Source organism: Hemibagrus wyckioides, linkage group LG20, assembly GCF_019097595.1.
Source record: "Hemibagrus wyckioides isolate EC202008001 linkage group LG20, SWU_Hwy_1.0, whole genome shotgun sequence".
Taxonomy (NCBI): domain Eukaryota; kingdom Metazoa; phylum Chordata; class Actinopteri; order Siluriformes; family Bagridae; genus Hemibagrus; species Hemibagrus wyckioides.
In genome coordinates, this window is record NC_080729.1 from 7345961 (window position 1) to 7363262 (window position 17302).

Sequence of the window (17302 nt, forward strand, 5' to 3'; positions counted from 1 at the left end):
GCATTGTTTATTGATTAGACTGATCATTGCATTTTTCTATTGGATACAGTTGTACTGAAATGAAAGAAAGAATATGAAGTGGTTCTAGGAGCTTGAGTTCTTGGATCAGTCTTGTCTTTTCATGACTCCAGATTCGGGTGGGTTTGCATAGCGGTCCTGTGCTAGCAGGTGTTGTCGGAGAGAAGATGCCACGCTATTGCCTGTTCGGAGACACTGTAAATACGGCTTCTCGCATGGAGAGTCACGGCCTGCCTAACAAAATCCACCTCAGCCCCAGCGTATATCAGTGAGTTTTCATTATTATTCAAATGAGAATTGTTTAGAGTGATCCATTAATTATATTAATGTAGTCCTCAACACTCAGACAATTTATAGCCATCATTCTTCAGTTTTTTCAACTCTTGGCTTGTTTCCAGTGCTCTTCGGGACAAAGAGTTCCAGCTAGAGGAACGTGGAGAGATCGAGGTGAAGGGGAAAGGCAGAATGCGAACTTATTTTCTACTAAAAAACCTCAGAGCTACAGAGAACGAGATCGTAGGCCGTCAGATGAGGGAAGCTGGCTCAGGACAAGAATCAGTTCAGTCCAATGCAGACTGCAGCACTGAGCTCCCTGGTTTTAGACCATCTCAAGGTATTAATGGGTTTCTATTCCTCTGATTGATCAGTTTTTAAAAAAGAATCTATCAACTTTTTTATTCTGATTGGCAAGAATGGCTTGGGACCTTTGTATCCCCATTATTCTCCAACTGTTTTGTACTAGGTTGTTATTCAAATTCTCTGTAGGTATATCTTTATTCTATAAAAAGCACACTTCCTCTTCTGACTTGCAAAATGCACACCCAGAAAGAGTTTTCATTGTAGCCGGAGACTTTAATCAGGCCAACATGTAAACTGTCCTCCCTCACTTCCATCAGTATGTGGACTTTCCAACTAGGGGAGGGAATAAACTGGATAAGGCCTACAGCAACATTAAAGAAGCATTCAGAGCAGTCCCTCACCCCCACCTCGGCTCCTCAGATCATCTCTCCATTATGCTCATTCCAGCATACAGGCCGCTACAAATCAGAGAGAAGCCCTCTGTCAAGCTGGTGAGGGTTTGGACTGAGGGAGCTATGAGTGCACTGCAAGATTGCTTTGAAAGCACAGACTGGAGCATGTTCAGAGCAGCAGCAACGTACAGTCAGCACATCGATGTGGATGAGTATGCTATGTCTGTGTCAGGATATATACAAAAATGGAGGATGTTAGTGTCACCAAGAACATCATCATCCGGGCCAATCATAAACCCTGGATGACTGCAGAGGTGCGCGCCATGCTGACAGTACGAAACACAGCTTTTAAATCAAAAGACATGGTGGCACTTCGAACAGCCAGAGCCAACCTCAACCGGACCATCAGAATAGCAAAGCGCACATATGGACAGACAATCCAGGACTTTTTCCATGATTCCACCAACACTAGGAACATGTGGCAGGGCATGCAGGCAATTACAAACTACAAGCCAGCTCAGATGCCCTGTAAGGATAGCATAGACTTCCTCAACCAACTGAATGAACATTTTGGAAGGTTTGAGGCACAGAATAGGACACCAGCAAGAAAAGCAGTACTTCACCCGGATGAGCAGGCACTGACTCTTGAAACAACAGCAGTCCGCAGGATCTTAAAGAAGATCAAACACCCGGAAGGCAGCTGGGCCAGATGGCATACCTGGGCGGCTGTTCAGGGAGTGTGTGGACCAGCTGGCCCTGGTTCTGACGGAGATTTTTAACACCTCCTTGAACCAGGCCATTGTGCCATCCTGTTTCAAGACAGCCATCACACCAGTGCCAAAGAAATCCACTATAACCAGCTTAAATGACTATCGCCCTGTCACACTCACTCCTATTATGATGAAGTGCTTTGAGAGACTCATAAACTCCCCTCCACATTCGACCCATGCCAGTTTGCTTATTGGCCTAACCGCTCCACAGAGGACGCCATCTCCACTGCACTACACCTAAGCCTTCAGCATCTGGAGGAGAAGAATACACACGTGAGAATGCTGTTCATGGATTTTAGTTCAGCGTTCAACACGATCATCCCCCAGCATATGGTAACAAAACTGGCACCCCTGGGCTTTGATACCTCTTTGTGTAACTGGCTGTTAGACTTCCTCACTGATCGGACCCAGTCTGTGCGAGTGGGGAAGAACATTTCCTCGGTCATCACTCTGAGCATCGGTTCCCCACAGGGCTGCGTCCTGAGCTCCCTTCTTTTCACCCTGATGACTCATGACTGCGTTGCCAGGTCCACTGCTAACCACATCATCAAATATGCCGATGACACAACAGTAGTGGGCCTCATCAACAATGACGACGACAGGGCATATAGACAGGAGGTGGAACAGCTGGTGGAATGGTGTGGGAAAAACAACCTCTTCCTGAATGTTGATAAAACTAAGGAGATTATTGTGGACTTAAGGAAGAGCCAGCCACGCCACTCTCTGCTGCTAATTAACAACACAGCAGTGGAGATTGTGGGAAGCACCAGGTTCCTAGGGGTTCACATCACGGACAGATTAACCTGGACTGAGAACATCGCGTCTCTGGTGAAAAGAGCACAGCAGCGACTGCACTTTGGATGAGAAGATCACATCTCCCCACTCCAATTCTTACCACTTTCTACTGAAGCACCATAGAGAGCACTTTGACAAACTGTATCTCTGTATGGTGTGGCAGCTGCAAAGCTGCAGACTGGAAGTGTCTCCAGAGAGTGGTAAGGACAGCCGGAGAAGATCATTGGGACTTCTCTCCCTTCAGACCTGGAGACCGGACATAAACGCTGCCTGTCTCGTGCCCTCAGCATCATCAGAGACTGCTCACACCCCCATTGAGGACTATTTTCTCTGCTGACCTCTGGCAGGAGGTACCACAGTCTAAAGTGCAGAACAGCCAGGTTCCACAGGCCATCAGAATCCTGAACTCAGTATAGACAGTATAACAAGAATTTCAATCATAGGTCTCTTGCTGTGTGAACCTACAGGGTGTGTTACAACTCAATCCCTGTGGAATGCTATATAGTCTTGTTATAATAAACAGCATGAAAGTGCAACACATGGGCAATAAGTGCAATAGATATCATTCACTGGTATGACTGTATAGAAATTATTTAGTCTTGTTAGTGATATTCACATAGCACATGTACAGTATTTTTATTTGGGACTTCTAAGTTATGTGCACTGTAATCTTATACATATTCTATTTTATTTTATCTATTATTTTTATTCTATTTAGTCCTTTCTATTTTCATTACATATTCTACCTCTGTTACTTACTTTACCTCTCCTCTACCTTGCGAGCAATTAATACGTAATTTCGTTCATATGCGTACTTGTGACGTAAAAATGAATGACAATAAAGTTGAATCTGAATCTGATCTGACGTTAGCGAAATGTTAGCTTATTTAAATTCCTTACGTATCTCCCATCACAGATAAATGAAGTTATATTTTCTCTACTTTTGAAAAAGCTTTTCAGAACAAGGAAAGACATCACACAGTGGCCATGAGATACAGCGACAGTCTAACTGACAACAAGCCTCCATCTCTGTTTCCTGAAACCCTGACCAGCACTAAATGCCTCACAGGTAATATAGTATAACTATAATATAATATAATTATTCATATAATAAAATTCTTATTATTAGTTGTTTGTATTCACAGTATTCACATGGTTTTCCTGAAATGAATGACTGCGAAACATTTGTATGGAAATATGGCTGTTGAATGTTACTTAAAACATCTAAGAGTTAAAGACTCAGTGGGTCAAAAATACACTATATTGCCAAAAGTATTCGCTCACCCATCCAAATAATCAGAATCAGGTGTTCCAATCACTTCCATGGCCACAGGTGTATAAAATCAAGCACCTAGGCATGCAGACTGTTTTTACAAACATTTGTGAAAGAATGGGTCGCTCTCAGGAGCTCAGTGAATTCCAGCGTGGAACTGTGATGGGATGCCACCTGTGCAACAAATCCAGTCGTGAAATTTCCTCGCTCCTAAATATTCCACAGTCAACTGTCAGCTGTATTATAAGAACGTGGAAGTGTTTGGGAACGACAGCAACTCAGCCACGAAGTGGTAGGCCACGTAAACTGATGGAGCGGGGTCAGCGGATGCTGAGGCGCATAGTGCGAAGAGGTCGCCAACTTTCTGCAGAGTCAATCGCTACAGACCTCCAAACTTCATGTGGCCTTCAGATTAGCTCAAGAACAGTGCGCAGAGAGCTTCATGGAATGGGTTTCCATGGCCGAGCAGCTGCATCCAAGCCATACATCACCAAGTGCAATGCAAAGCGTCGGATGCAGTGGTGTAAAGCATGCCGCCACTGGACTCTAGAGCAGTGGAGACGCGTTCTCTGGAGTGACGAATCGCGCTTCTCCATCTGGCAATCTGATGGACGAGTCTGGGTTTGGCGGTTGCCAGGAGAACGGTACTTGTCTGACTGCATTGTGCCAAGTGTAAAGTTTGGTGGAGGGGGGATTATGGTCTGGGGTTGTTTTTCAGGAGCTGGGCTTGGCCCCTTAGTTCCAGTGAAAGGAACTCTGAATGCTTCAGCATACCAAGACATTTTGGACAATTCCATGCTCCCAACTTTGTGGGAACAGTTTGGAGCTGGCCCCTTCCTCTTCCAACATGACTGTGTACCAGTGCACAAAGCAAGGTCCATAAAGACATGGATGACGGAGGCTGGTGTGGAGGAACTTGACTGGCCTGCACAGAGTCCTGACCTCAACCCGATAGAACACCTTTGGGATGAATTAGAGCGGAGACTGAGAGCCAGGCCTTCTCGTCCAACATCAGTGTGTGACCTCACAAATGCGCTTCTGGAAGAATGGTCAAAAATTCCCATAAACACACTCCTAAACCTTGTGGACAGCCTTCCCAGAAGAGTTGAAGCTGTTATAGCTTCAAAGGGTGGACCGACGTCATATTGAACCCTATGGATTAGGAATGGGATGTCACTTAAGTTCATATGCGAGTCAAGGCAGGTGAGCGAATACTTTTGGCAATATAGTGTATGTACAGAACAAGTTACTAAGCTGAAGATGTGTATTTTTCCAATAACAGCATGTCCTGATGTTTTATTCCTCTTATACCGCACAATTGGTCAGCAATTATATTTGATTTATTTTATTAAAGAATGACATGGCATTCTTTTGTATATGTTTAAAGTTAATGTTGTAAAATGAAGCAAGTTTGTTTCCTTCTTCACTTGTTTCGTAGCAGCTGGAAACAGCTGCTCTCTTAACAGCCATTTCGTTTTATTTTTCTCTTGACAAAAAAAACAATGAGCTCATGTTCAGAAGCTGCTCAAAAGTTTCACAATTACACTGCATCTTATACACAGTACACAGTAACAGAAAGGAAATGATTTATAATCATACTTTCCGGTGTCCGGATGATGACAGGTTCCCTTTCGAGTCTGGTTCCTCTCAAGGTTTCTTCCTCATATCATCTCAAGGAGTTTTTCTTTGACCCTGAAGACTACTTACATAAATATTAAATAATCCTACAGAAATAACAGCATGTTTATGTTCAATAACAGCATGCTAAACAGTTTATTATTAAGCTTAGATTGCATAAAATTCTGATACTTGTGCAACTGTGAATTCATTACCAGGTACCTCAAACTATGGACGTCTGCACAGTGGAAGCGGGTCCGAAGACGAGCCGTTTGAGGTGAACGAGAGCGCTGTACGCCGAGGCCCGGAAGGAGCCGAACCTCCTCCACTTGCTCCAAACAAAAGGCAGGTTTACAGCAGGTTCTGTGTGGTGACCTGAAACCCACAGTGAACCCAGCGAGATACAGAAGTAGCTTGTATTTATAGGAGATTTTATAGGAGTTTTCAGAGTTCAGTATATGAAAACTAAATATAAAAACTAAACATAAATCATTTGTCATAGAAGAGTTGTTTATAGAATTATTGAAATTGACATCCCTTTTACTGTTAGTTAGTTAGTTATTTTATTTATTTATTTATTTGTTTGTTTGTTTATTGTTGAGCATTGTTTTCCCTTATACTGGATATACAGGCATAATAAAACAGTACATGAATGACCCCAAAACAGTTAGATTTACAGTTTGTGTGATTACAAGCAACTCTGATTACATTTGTACAAACAGAAGAGCTGATACTTAATACTAATAATATTAAACCCGTATTAATGCATTTAATATAATAGAATTCATTCAGTCCTGAATTTATGATCACCACAAAATGCTAGCTTCAGAATATGATGTTTTACAACTAAACATTTGGTCAGTGCTATAAATCCAGTGTTAATTATGGTACTTTTACATACGTTGAAGCAGTCAGCCCTTATATTATTAACATAAAGTTCCACAGGCTCAATGCTGAACGTCTCTTCACTCTCAACGCAGCTGCACCAGTTCAGGTACAATCGCAGCTTCCACACCATGTGTCGTAGCCTTTATGTTCAGGTAAACCGTGTCATATGCAGAAGCCACATGACTTTGTTGGAAAGTGACACCTGATTGGTCCATCCAGGGAGAAACCATGCGCAGAATGAATTCACGAAACCGAATCTGTAACTGGACTCAGTTTGGAGGAGGTCAAGTGTAGAAATCAAACGTCGCTGTGACCTGAAAAATGCAGCAGTGTAGGGTGATGAAGCTCCTCTGGTGAGATTAAATGTGAGATCATATCGTCTGTCCCATTCTGTTTGTTCCTGCATCACGAATCTGTTTCTGATGTCTCCTGGAGATCACATGAGCTCGTGTCGGGCAGGTGGTCTGCCACAAAGGGCCGGTTGGTGTAGATGTCATCCACGGGCAGCAGGAATGTAACCGTCTTCTCTTTGGCTCTGAAACATTAACGAAACTGTATGTTTGAGCCCAAAGTGGATTTACGTAACCTAAAAGATGTTTTAAAAACATTCTTTATTAGCTAATAATAAATGAGTTGATATGACAATTCCAAAAGAAAGGTGGTACTTAATATATCCAAATAAAACAGATACTTGAATGTAAATATACACCGATCAGGCATAACATTATGATAATATTGTGTTGGTCCCCCTTTTGCTCCCCAAACAGCCCTGATCCATCATGCACTGTGTATTCTGACACCTTTCTATCAGAACCAGCATTAACTTCTTCAGCAATTTGAGTAGCAACAGTAGCTCGTCTGTTGGATCGGACCGCACAAGTCAGCCTTCGCTCCCCACGTGCATCAGTGAGCCTTGGCCACCCATGACCCTGTCGCCAGTTCACCACTGTTCCTTCCTTGGACCACTTTTGATAGATACTGACCACTGCAGACCGGGAACACCCCACAAGAGCTGCAGTTTTGGAGATGCTCTGATCCAGTCTTCTAGCCATCACAATTTGGCCCTTTGTCAAACTCGCTCAAATCCTTACGCTTGACCATTTTTCCTGCTTCTAATACATCAACTTTGAGGACAAAATGTTCACTTGCTGCCTAATATATCCCACCCACTAACAGGTGCCATGATGAGGGGATCATCAGTGTTATTCACTTCACCTGTCAGTGGTCATAATGTTATGCCTGATCAGTGTATATTCAAACCTTACACATTCAAGTGTAAATTTGCATACTGAAACTCGATTGGCTGAGATACTGATTGATGTAATTAACCAAACTGTCTTTTTATTAAAACTGGTGCAAATGTGACTTTACAAAACTGTATTTAAAACATGACTGAAAACAGTCTATAAAGCGGCCATCTCTCACACCTGGCTTTATTGACACAATGCTGAAGTGTGCGCCGGTTTGCTGATTTGTCATCTGCTTTGTCTCTGTCCTCTGTAGCCGTATTGCTGAGTCCGCGAGCTCCTCCTCGCAGTCTGGCCCAGTCACTGTCGCTCCGAGGTTTATGTGAGCTCACACTCTTACAGGGCACATGAATTGCATTTGAGGATATGGAATACCTCCGGACGGTCATGATCATATTTTCTGTTGGAGAACAGGACAGCATTTTGCATGGCATTTTAATGCAGATAAGCAGCATTTACTCATCAAAGGTCAGATCATATTACATAGAAATAATTATTACATCATATTACTTTTGCATTACCTTCATCAGAGGTCAGTTTATTATTCTTTTATACCACAGTGCAGTAGAATCGACTATTCTGATTGGCCAGAAGGTGTTGGTTAAATTCCAGCACATCTCGGACAGTGGTGCTTGTGATCTCAAGCAAATTATGGATTTATGTAAACATGCTTGATCCATCATTGTTAACTACATGGAACCATCAGACGGTGAACAGTCCATCTCTCTCCTATAACTACATGACGATGGTAAAGTCATAAGTATCTGTTTGTGACATTACAAATTTAGTTACTCCAGGAATTACAAAGGAAATCAGTGTTTGGTTTAGTTTCAGCATGACACTGGTTGATAATACTACACTGCTCTGATATTAGCCTCCATTTGGCTTCCTCTGAGGTATCTGGATATTTCAGCCCAAAACCTGGTTACCTCTGCCTCTGCCTGATCTCTCAGTGAGTTTTATCTAAACTTGATAGACATTGCTGTAGATCATTTGTGGTGTTATTGTGTCCAGGAAAGGCATCACAAAATTTTTATTTAATGGTTCTGGATGTCAACATGTAAACTCACCATCCACTTTAATAGGAAGACCTCTACTCCTGCTCATTCACGCAGTTACCTAATCAGCCGATCATCATGCCGACACACGTCAAGTGCTTCAGTGAATGTTTACGTCAACCATCAGAATGGGGAAAATTGTCATGATCAACTGTGCCCTGCTTCTTGGTGCCAGATAGGCTGGTCTGAGTATTTCAGAAATTGCTGATATCCATTTCACACTAGTGTTTACACAGAATGATTAAATGTTAAAACATATAGTGAGCGACATGTGTGTGAGGTGGAAACATCTTGTATATAAGAGAAATCAGGTTAAAATGACCAGATTGGTTTAAGCTGCCCATAAGATTATATCAACTTATATAATCACTCTGTACAACAGTGGTGAGCAGAAAAGCATCTCAGCATGCTCAAAACATTGCTCTTTGAGATGGCTGACCTACAACATCACTCCTGTCATCCACGAGCATTAATCCGAGACTGTTGTGTGTACTCTTTAAAATTAAAGGTGCTGGGAAGAACCTAAAAGAGGTTTTTTGCAGTGATGACATAGAAGAATCATTTAAATGGTTCTCAAAGCACCGCTTTTTACTTGATGCCATAAAAAAAATAATTTTAATAGTCCTTTTGCGCAATGGAAACATTCCATGGATTTTAAAGGTTCTTCACAGAACCTAAGAACCCTTATTTTAAAACAGGTGGGCAAAAAAAAAAAAGTGTGGGCAAAAATGGACAATTGAAAATTAAACTCTTTTTTTCCAGTCTGCAGCTGGAAGGAGCCACAAAGAATAACCCCCTCCATAATGAAATTAAAGCACGCGTCTGTTCTTCGCTCTGCACCGTTTTACCTTTGTACTGGTCCTCCAGCGCCGGTACCGAAACGTTCCGTCTCAGGTTAGCGTGGATCTCCGGGGTTCCTTCTCTCAGCTGGGAGTCGGTGGGTGATGTCTCGGTGAGCGGGAGGCTGAGTTGCCCGCGCAGCGCCTTGTTCTCCGTCTCGAGCTTCCTGATTTCATCCTGAAGCTGCTGGATGACGCGCGCGAGGCCGCGGCCGCTCTCCATGATGCGCTCGCGCTCTGCCGGTAACCTTTACGCCTTTTTTTTTGCTTTCTTTTCACCGCACTGCCGCGTCCATTTCACTCGTTCCTTACTGTGATCCCGCTCGTTTTGTCCATTCAAATCTCGGTCACGATCTTGTACCGGAGAGATTATGTCGCCTTTCACCGCTTGTACAGCTCTGAGGCTTCGGGTGATCGGCCTTCTGGGACTCGGGTCCATGTTTAATTCATTGGCTGTATAACGTTACGGAGCTTTTTTGTGTTTGTTTTGAGAAACTTCGCGGGGATGTGAAATCGTCACCTAAAGCACGTGGGGATTAACAGGAGGATACGCAGAGTTTCATTTCGCTACTTTCCTGAACATCAGTAGAGGAAGACGCATCAAATTTTCAGCACGCGCAGATAAAACGTGGCGATAAACCGAGTGCGGTAACCGATGCGCACTTCTCAGGGCCCTAAAATATTCATCGGGTCGTTCAGCGTAAAGCAAGCAGCAGTGAATATAAGGCGAAAAAATAAACGGAGAATAAAAATCATAATGAGCTTAATAACTTTTGGGGATGTTTTCTACTGCCGGAAATCCCTAACATCCATCAACAATGTATTGATCCATATTGTGCAGTAAATGCAGTGGTGGACTGTGCAGTAATGCATCACCAGCTGACCTTCTGTCATTCAAGCAGAGTGTGAAGCGTGATCCCCGTTTTCACAGCAACTGATTTCAATGCATAACAGCAGATAAAAAAATTTGTCGATATTTGCAAGACTACGTGATGTATTCGGGGGAAACTTTTCATATATTTTCCCCTGGATGATTAATAAAGTACATCTATCTATCTATCTATCTATCTATCTATCTATCTATCTATCTATCTATCTATCTATCTATCTGATCTACCAGTCAGGGATAACATTATGACCACCTGCCTAATATTGTGTTGGTCCCCCTTTTACTGCTAAAACAGTAACCCATCGAGGCATGGACTCCACTAAATCCCTGAAGGTGTGCTGTGGAAACTGGCACCAAGATGTTAGCAGCAGATCCTTTAAATCCTGTAAGTTCCGTGGTGCGGTCTCCATGGATGGGACTTGATTGTCCAGCACATCCCACAGATGCTCAATTGGATTGAGTCAACACCTCAAACTCGTTGTTGTGGTCATCAAACCATTCCTGAACTATTTTTGCTTTGTGGCACGGTACATTATCCTGCTGAAAGAGGCCACAGCCATCAGGGAATACTGTTTCCATGAAAGGGTGTACATGGTCTGCAACAATGCTTAGGTAGGTGGTACGGGTCAAAAATAACATTTACATGGATGGCAGGATGCAAGGTTTCTCAACAGAACATTTCCCAAAACATGACACTGCCTCTGCCAACTTGCCTTCTTCCCATAGTGCATCCTGGTGCCATGTGTTCCCCAGGTAAACGACACACACACACACACCCGGCTATCCATATGATGTAAAAGATACGGACAAAGGATCTTTGTCCAAAAGATATGGACAAAGGTTTATGGACACCTGACCCTCACACAGATATATGGGTTCTTCTCCAAACTGTTTCCACAAAGTTGGAAGTAAACAATTGTCCAGAATATTTTTCTATGCTGTAAGATTAAGATTTCTCTTCACTAGAACTAAGAGGCTTAAACTTGTTTCAGCATGACAATGCCCCTGTGCACAAAGTGATGTCAATGAAGTCCTCTACGATGGAAGATCTTGAGGGGCTGAACAAAGCCCTGATCTCAACCGTACTGAACACATTTCAGATAAACTGGAACACTGGTTTATTCAGCTGTCTACATGTGGCCCTGTGATGGACCTGTCCAGGGTGTACCCCAGCCTTTCGCCCAATGTGTGCTGGGATAGGCTCCAGCAGATTCCTGTGACCCTAATTAGAAATAAAGCGAGTATAGAAAATGGATGGATGGATGGTTTATTCAGCTTATCAACAAGGTCTTGTACCCAAGGAAATTTATGTAGTTGAATACCCCTTCACTAAGTGGTCATCACTTAGAATACTGACACAAGCTCACAAGCACATCCACACAACATGCCAACATATCCCTTCAGTCCAGCATGTTATTAACACTAATGTAAAATAGCTGGCGAGGACACAACAAACACAGTACATTTGCAAACGTCACACAAATGTGTAATCAAAGAAGGCATGTAATTGCCTGCAATTAGCACCCTTGCTTTGTTCCGGCAAATTGGTTGAATATGAATTGGGGAGACGGGCATGAAACACAGGTTAAATGTGCTGCTTTGTGATGACAAGAAAGTAAATTAGGGCATTTGATAAATAAACATCAAATAAGTTGAGACAACAAACACGACAGGCAAAATTTACAGGAAAGGTAGAGGTGAGGTCACATGGGTAACTAAGAGATCTTTCTGGTGTGCTTTCTATTTGAAATGATGAATATGCAAATCTCACAGATGAAAAATGGAAAAGCAGATTGCCTTCACGCTGTTTGATCTGAAATATACTCTTAAGCAAATTTGTGAGCAATATGTACATATTTGCAATACATAGTCTCACATGTCTTTTGCCTATTAGAAGCCATTCCATTTGTTTACTGTAAATGTTACCTCTGGAGCGTAATGGGCTCTAGGGGCATCAAAGATGACCCAATCTGCTGATTAGTATTCAAGAGCTTGTTCATTTTATGCTGAATGAAATAAAGTAGCAACATGATTGCCATTGTTTTGAATCCGGCTGAAAGATGCGCTGGCAACAAGAGACACCCGATTCCCTTGTGTTTTCCCCACTGACGATGAATCATGCATGACTCTGTCTGTGGGAGAGAGAAACTCTATCAGCCTCACGTTAAGCTTGCTGTCTATGCTAGAGGAGCATACGTGTCTGTGTGTGTTTGTTTGCATGTGGCTGGATTAGCATGCATAGAAATCATGATCTAGTTCATGGTGGCCAGGTAAATGTTGTATATAAGGGTTATGGGATTCATGTTCATCCTGACTAAGCGCTAAACTGCAAATTAGCACAACGGCTAGATCAATAAATTTGATCTTGAAAGGTTTGATCTTTCAGAGAAAGCCTTAAACCCTTTCTGGTGTTTCCCATTCTATAAGCACACTCACACCAGTTTATCAGGATTAACCTACTTAGATATAAAGTGCTGTGTTAATGATCACAGGGGCACTTAACCTGCTTCAGTGGGCCGTCCTGTCGCATACACCACTGCATGAATTAGTGAAAAGGCACTCGGCTCCCCGGCTAGTCCGTAGCCGGTAATTATACCACTGAAATGGAAAAAGAGTTTAGAGATGCTACTCTATAAGATTTCAGCCGGAGGGCAACGGTATCGATTGCACAAATCTGCAACAGCTACTTGGCTCTTTGGAGTGCTTTGCATGTTTGCCAGATGCACCACAGCGTAATCTGTAATCTGAAACATTGCGTTATATTGCAACCGAGTGACTGACTGCGTAATTTCACTGAATGAAAGAATGACAGCAGGGAAGCAAAATATCTGGAAACTATATGGAAAGGGGAAAGCATAACAGGTGAATGTATAAGCGGTGGGAATCCAGTGGTAATAATCCTAGAGCAAAAACACTGCGGCTTCTTCGTAGCCTCCGCCGTGTCAGAGGGCCATCTCGATCAAAGCTCAGTTGACCTCTTTGATGGACTCTGCTTTGAAGTCACCATTTAAATGGATTGAAGCCTCTTGAGGTGACTTGATTAATAGAAATGAGACAAGTCAAAAGGCCAGGAAGGCAATTTTTTTTATCCTAAAGAACTACGTCAAATATAATCGATTCAGATTCTATCATATCAATGCGATATGTTTATATATAGTTTATCATTTAAAAGGTTTATTGTTACAGATGACATCTTTGGATCTATCATACTGTGCAACAAATGAGATCAGACGTCAGAGCTCTTTCCGAGACGCTTGAAACAACTTGCCTGCTGATTTCTTTATCAAACTGCACCACAGTGTACCTAAAAGTCCAGATTTTTGACAGCGAAATTTGACAGAACCATTTGTGTGCCATTACAGTAAAATGATCAATTTATTGAAAATGATGAAATCACTGTTACCACCCTGAAGTTCTTCTTCTTCTTATAGATATTCTACTTATACATACTATGGCAAATTGGCAACAATTAAAATATTTTTTGAAATAAAGGACATGTTAATATATTTTTATAATTATTCATGGTAAGCTTTAATGTTATGGGACGTTTGTGAAACAGCTGTGTACGAATACGTCGTGATCTTTTTGTCGTATTGAAAAAGACAGTAGCAGATGAGATTAAAACTGTATCAAGTTCTGCAACAGGGAAAAAAAAAATATCACCAGGGTTTATCTAAATGAACTGATTTCCCAAATCACCTTCACTTTGGACGATATATGTGCTTGTTGTTAGTTAGTTTATTCCTACCGTAGTTATTAGTACAGCATTACTGTAAAAACGTGGAGAGAGATCTTCAACAACCTCGTCAATCACAAACTCCATGATTCATCTATCTCGGGGATGTGAAGATAAATTAATATTGTTTTTTTTTTTTGCAGTACCAGGATACAAAAGGCTTTAGTCACCTCATTTTCTGAAGCTGTGACAGATATTGTGCAGGTAGATTGTGATCATCACTTCATACGCGTCTTTTTCGCCGGGCGACTGAAAAGCCTGGCAATTATCTATAATTACACCGTCTCCGGGAAAGGCGGAGGAAATTAACAGCACACAGCTGGATAATAGCCGCAGACGAAGCGCCTCGATTGCAACATTGAGATGGAAAATTGGTTGAGGTGGCCTGAGTAATACAGATGTAAATTACAGGTTTGATCCTAGATCAGTTACAGCACCAGGCACCAAAAAATAAACGGTGTCTATAAACCTACAGTATGAAGCATTAGAAGAGGAAGGATTTAGCAACCACATTTCTGAGGGAGATGATTTCCCATTTAAATTCAGGTCACATTCCTCGATCACATGTTAGTTTGTGGATAAAAATGGTTGATGGTTTGGTAAATCCTGTTAAAGTCTTTGAATCAACAGTATCACTCAGAAATCTAAACTGTCCTGGACTTTAAAGTGAGTGCAGAACGGTTGGTCAGTTTCGTTGCCTGACAATGTGAGGGATCTGGACATCTCCATGGATTTCACATAATGTTTTCGCCTAAATGTTTCGCAGCTCAGAGAATCACCACAGTATGGATATATGACCGTGCCACTGGTCACAAAGCTGTAACGCTAATATGTTACTGCTACTTGATCAAGGGAAATAACCTTGGTTGTCACAAGAAAAAGAAAAAGACAGTGTACGTCACTGATAAAGACTTTGTTTCACAGTGCATTAATAATCCAATCAGCTTACTTTTTTATCAAATATTAAACATGAATAAAAATATGAATCCTTTTGTGTTGAGGTTTAAAGTTATAGCAAATGCAATAGTTTAACCAAACAACCATAAAAGACAAATTTCATTGAATTTTTCTTTAATTTATCAAAACAACAGAGATCATATATTGTTTTTTTTTTTAATATATTTATATATATATAAAACAAAACATTTTAAATATTAATAATTCTTATATACAAATTTAAAACAGTACATGACATAATAACACATTTTGCGTCATAAAAACGTTATAAAACAGTAAATTTCTGTTTCCAAAATGTGAGAGTTGCGCAGATTTGTGAATGTTAGGATACAATGGTGCTATTTTGAGCATGTCTACATTCAACACAAACTAGAGGTGTGTTCAACAAGACTATCTCGGGATACACTAAAAAAAAAAAAAAAAAAAAAAAAAAAAAACGCAACATGATAACGATGATACCTTTCGATTCCTAAAAACGGCCGATCGAGTAAATGTTCGAAATGTTCACGGTCTGATTCAGTGATGTAAAAGAGCCCTCTAATAAGATAGCAAGAAAGTCTTGTGTAGTTGAACACACCTCAAGCTAATTAAGGTCACTGTATTCTAGAGGAACAGGGTTCTAGGAGAGAAGGCATATGTGAATTTGAGTGTATATAAGAGGAGTGTGTCTGTGTGTGCATGTACGTGTGGTAGTACAGGAAGTACAGGGGAAAAAAATAAAGTCATACTGTGTCCTTCACAACCAAAAACAGAGCAGCTGCCTGGTCTGGATCATCCACAGGACTGTAACCTTTTCCATGTCTCGCTCTTCCTGAGCCTTCTGTTTTTCAGTTCATAAATTTCCTCCTCTCAATGTTCTCAAGGTTTATATTGACATTAACACTGTCAAGGTTCTTGGGGTAAAAAAAAAAAAAAAAAAAAAAAAAGCCAAACAACTAAAAAACCTCATTTTCCTGGACGCTGAGTGGGCAGCTCAGAAGGCGTTGGGTCGATCGACCACAGACTGTCTTCCATGTGGGATCTTTACGGGCCAAAGAGACAAAACATATAAATACCCACAAATAGCAGACACAGCAACGTGATTTGTGTAGTCTTTACCATACTTCTAAGTAAACACAGAGTATCAGGATCTGCTAAATGAACTCCTGAACTTCTAAGCAAGATCACACACCTGTTCGTTCATAATGGCCGAGAGCTCGATCAGCATCTCTTTGTAGTGAACTCTCATTTCCTCTTGGTACTCCAACTGGTCTTCCTTTATCAGCCGCTCGTTCACGTCCAGAGCCTGACCACACGCGTCTGCAAACTGCCTGCAAGGACACACACAGACACTGGGATTATAGTACAATTTCTAAAATCTTATCCTTAGCAAATATTTAAATATAAAAGCACAATCTTTAGTCTGTTTGAACCGAATCGCCCCCCCCCCCCCACTCTTGTGTGGTATGCTAGGGCATGTGAGAATACAGCTATTATACTCAAGTGTGGATTAGGATTAAGAAGAAAAAAACCGATTAAAAGCATCTGAGTGAGGTAGTCACACACCAAGTGGACTTTTCTGAGGTTTGGTTGCAATTGGAAAGAGAATCGACTCGGGTGCAAAAAAACAAAGCAGGTGCAAACTAAGGCAGAGGACAGAGCTGCAGAAACTGTCATGTGTTCTGAAAATAATAAGTTGTAATTTTATATAATTATCAAAGCAATTATTTACACACACACATGCTAAAAGTTTGTTTTCTGATTTTCCATTGTCATATCTTATGAACTTCTTCTTTCGGCTTTTCCCTTCAGGGGTCTCCACAGCGAATCATCTCTCTCCACCTATCCCTATCTTCTGCATCCTCAACACTTGCACCCACTAGCTTCATATCCTCATTTATTCCATCCATATACCTCCTCTTTGGTCTTCCTCTTTGCCTCCTGCCTGGCAGCTCCATGTCCAACATTCTCCTACCAATATACTCACTCTCCCTCCTCTGAACATGTCCAAACCATCTTAATCTGGCCTCCCTAACTTTGTCCCTCAAACGTCCAACATGACCTGTCCCTCTCATGCACTCGTTACATGAGCTTTCCCTCTGATGTACTCATATCTTATGAACAATGATTGCAAAAGGTTTTCAGAGTAGCCTCTCAGCTATTGAAACGAAACCGAAACAAAGTGAATAGCCAACAAATGGATCAATTTCAGATTCAAGAGCAGGTTACTGTAATACTGATGCACGAGAGGACACAAATTGGAAG

General features: G+C 41.6%; 3 protein-coding genes across 11 annotated transcripts in view; 1 reads left to right on the forward strand and 2 right to left on the reverse strand.

Annotated features, from left to right (window-relative positions):
• LOC131370900 (guanylate cyclase soluble subunit beta-2-like) overlaps positions 1-17302 on the forward strand; it is a 32716-nt gene that overhangs the window by 10435 nt on the left and 4979 nt on the right. For all 4 annotated transcript variants that reach the window (XM_058418472.1, XM_058418473.1, XM_058418471.1 and 1 more), the window contains 4 exons: positions 132-286; positions 417-631; positions 3507-3623; positions 5663-5793. In XM_058418472.1, the coding sequence (XP_058274455.1) occupies positions 132-286; positions 417-631; positions 3507-3623; positions 5663-5793 (618 nt within the window). The remainder of the gene's footprint in view (positions 1-131; positions 287-416; positions 632-3506; positions 3624-5662; positions 5794-17302) is intronic.
• Positions 5989-10080, reverse strand: LOC131370905 (putative coiled-coil domain-containing protein 195). Its single transcript, XM_058418479.1, has 3 exons — positions 9486-10080; positions 7760-7979; positions 5989-6867 (listed from the first exon to the last, which is right to left on the reverse strand). Exons 1-3 carry the CDS (start codon positions 9697-9699, stop codon positions 6738-6740), a joined length of 564 nt encoding a protein of 187 aa, XP_058274462.1. The 5' UTR covers positions 9700-10080; the 3' UTR covers positions 5989-6737.
• Positions 14342-17302, reverse strand: part of dock10 (dedicator of cytokinesis 10) — a 98415-nt gene continuing 95454 nt past the window's right edge. For 3 of the 6 annotated variants that reach the window (XM_058418466.1, XM_058418470.1, XM_058418465.1), the window contains 2 exons: positions 16230-16368; positions 14343-16079 (listed from right to left, as the gene is read on the reverse strand). In XM_058418466.1, coding sequence (XP_058274449.1) covers positions 16032-16079; positions 16230-16368 — 187 coding nt within the window. In that variant the 3' untranslated portion in view covers positions 14343-16031. Of the gene's footprint in view, positions 16080-16229; positions 16369-17302 lie in introns of all 6 variants that reach the window. The other 3 variants (XM_058418467.1, XM_058418468.1, XM_058418469.1) reach the window with 2 other exon arrangements.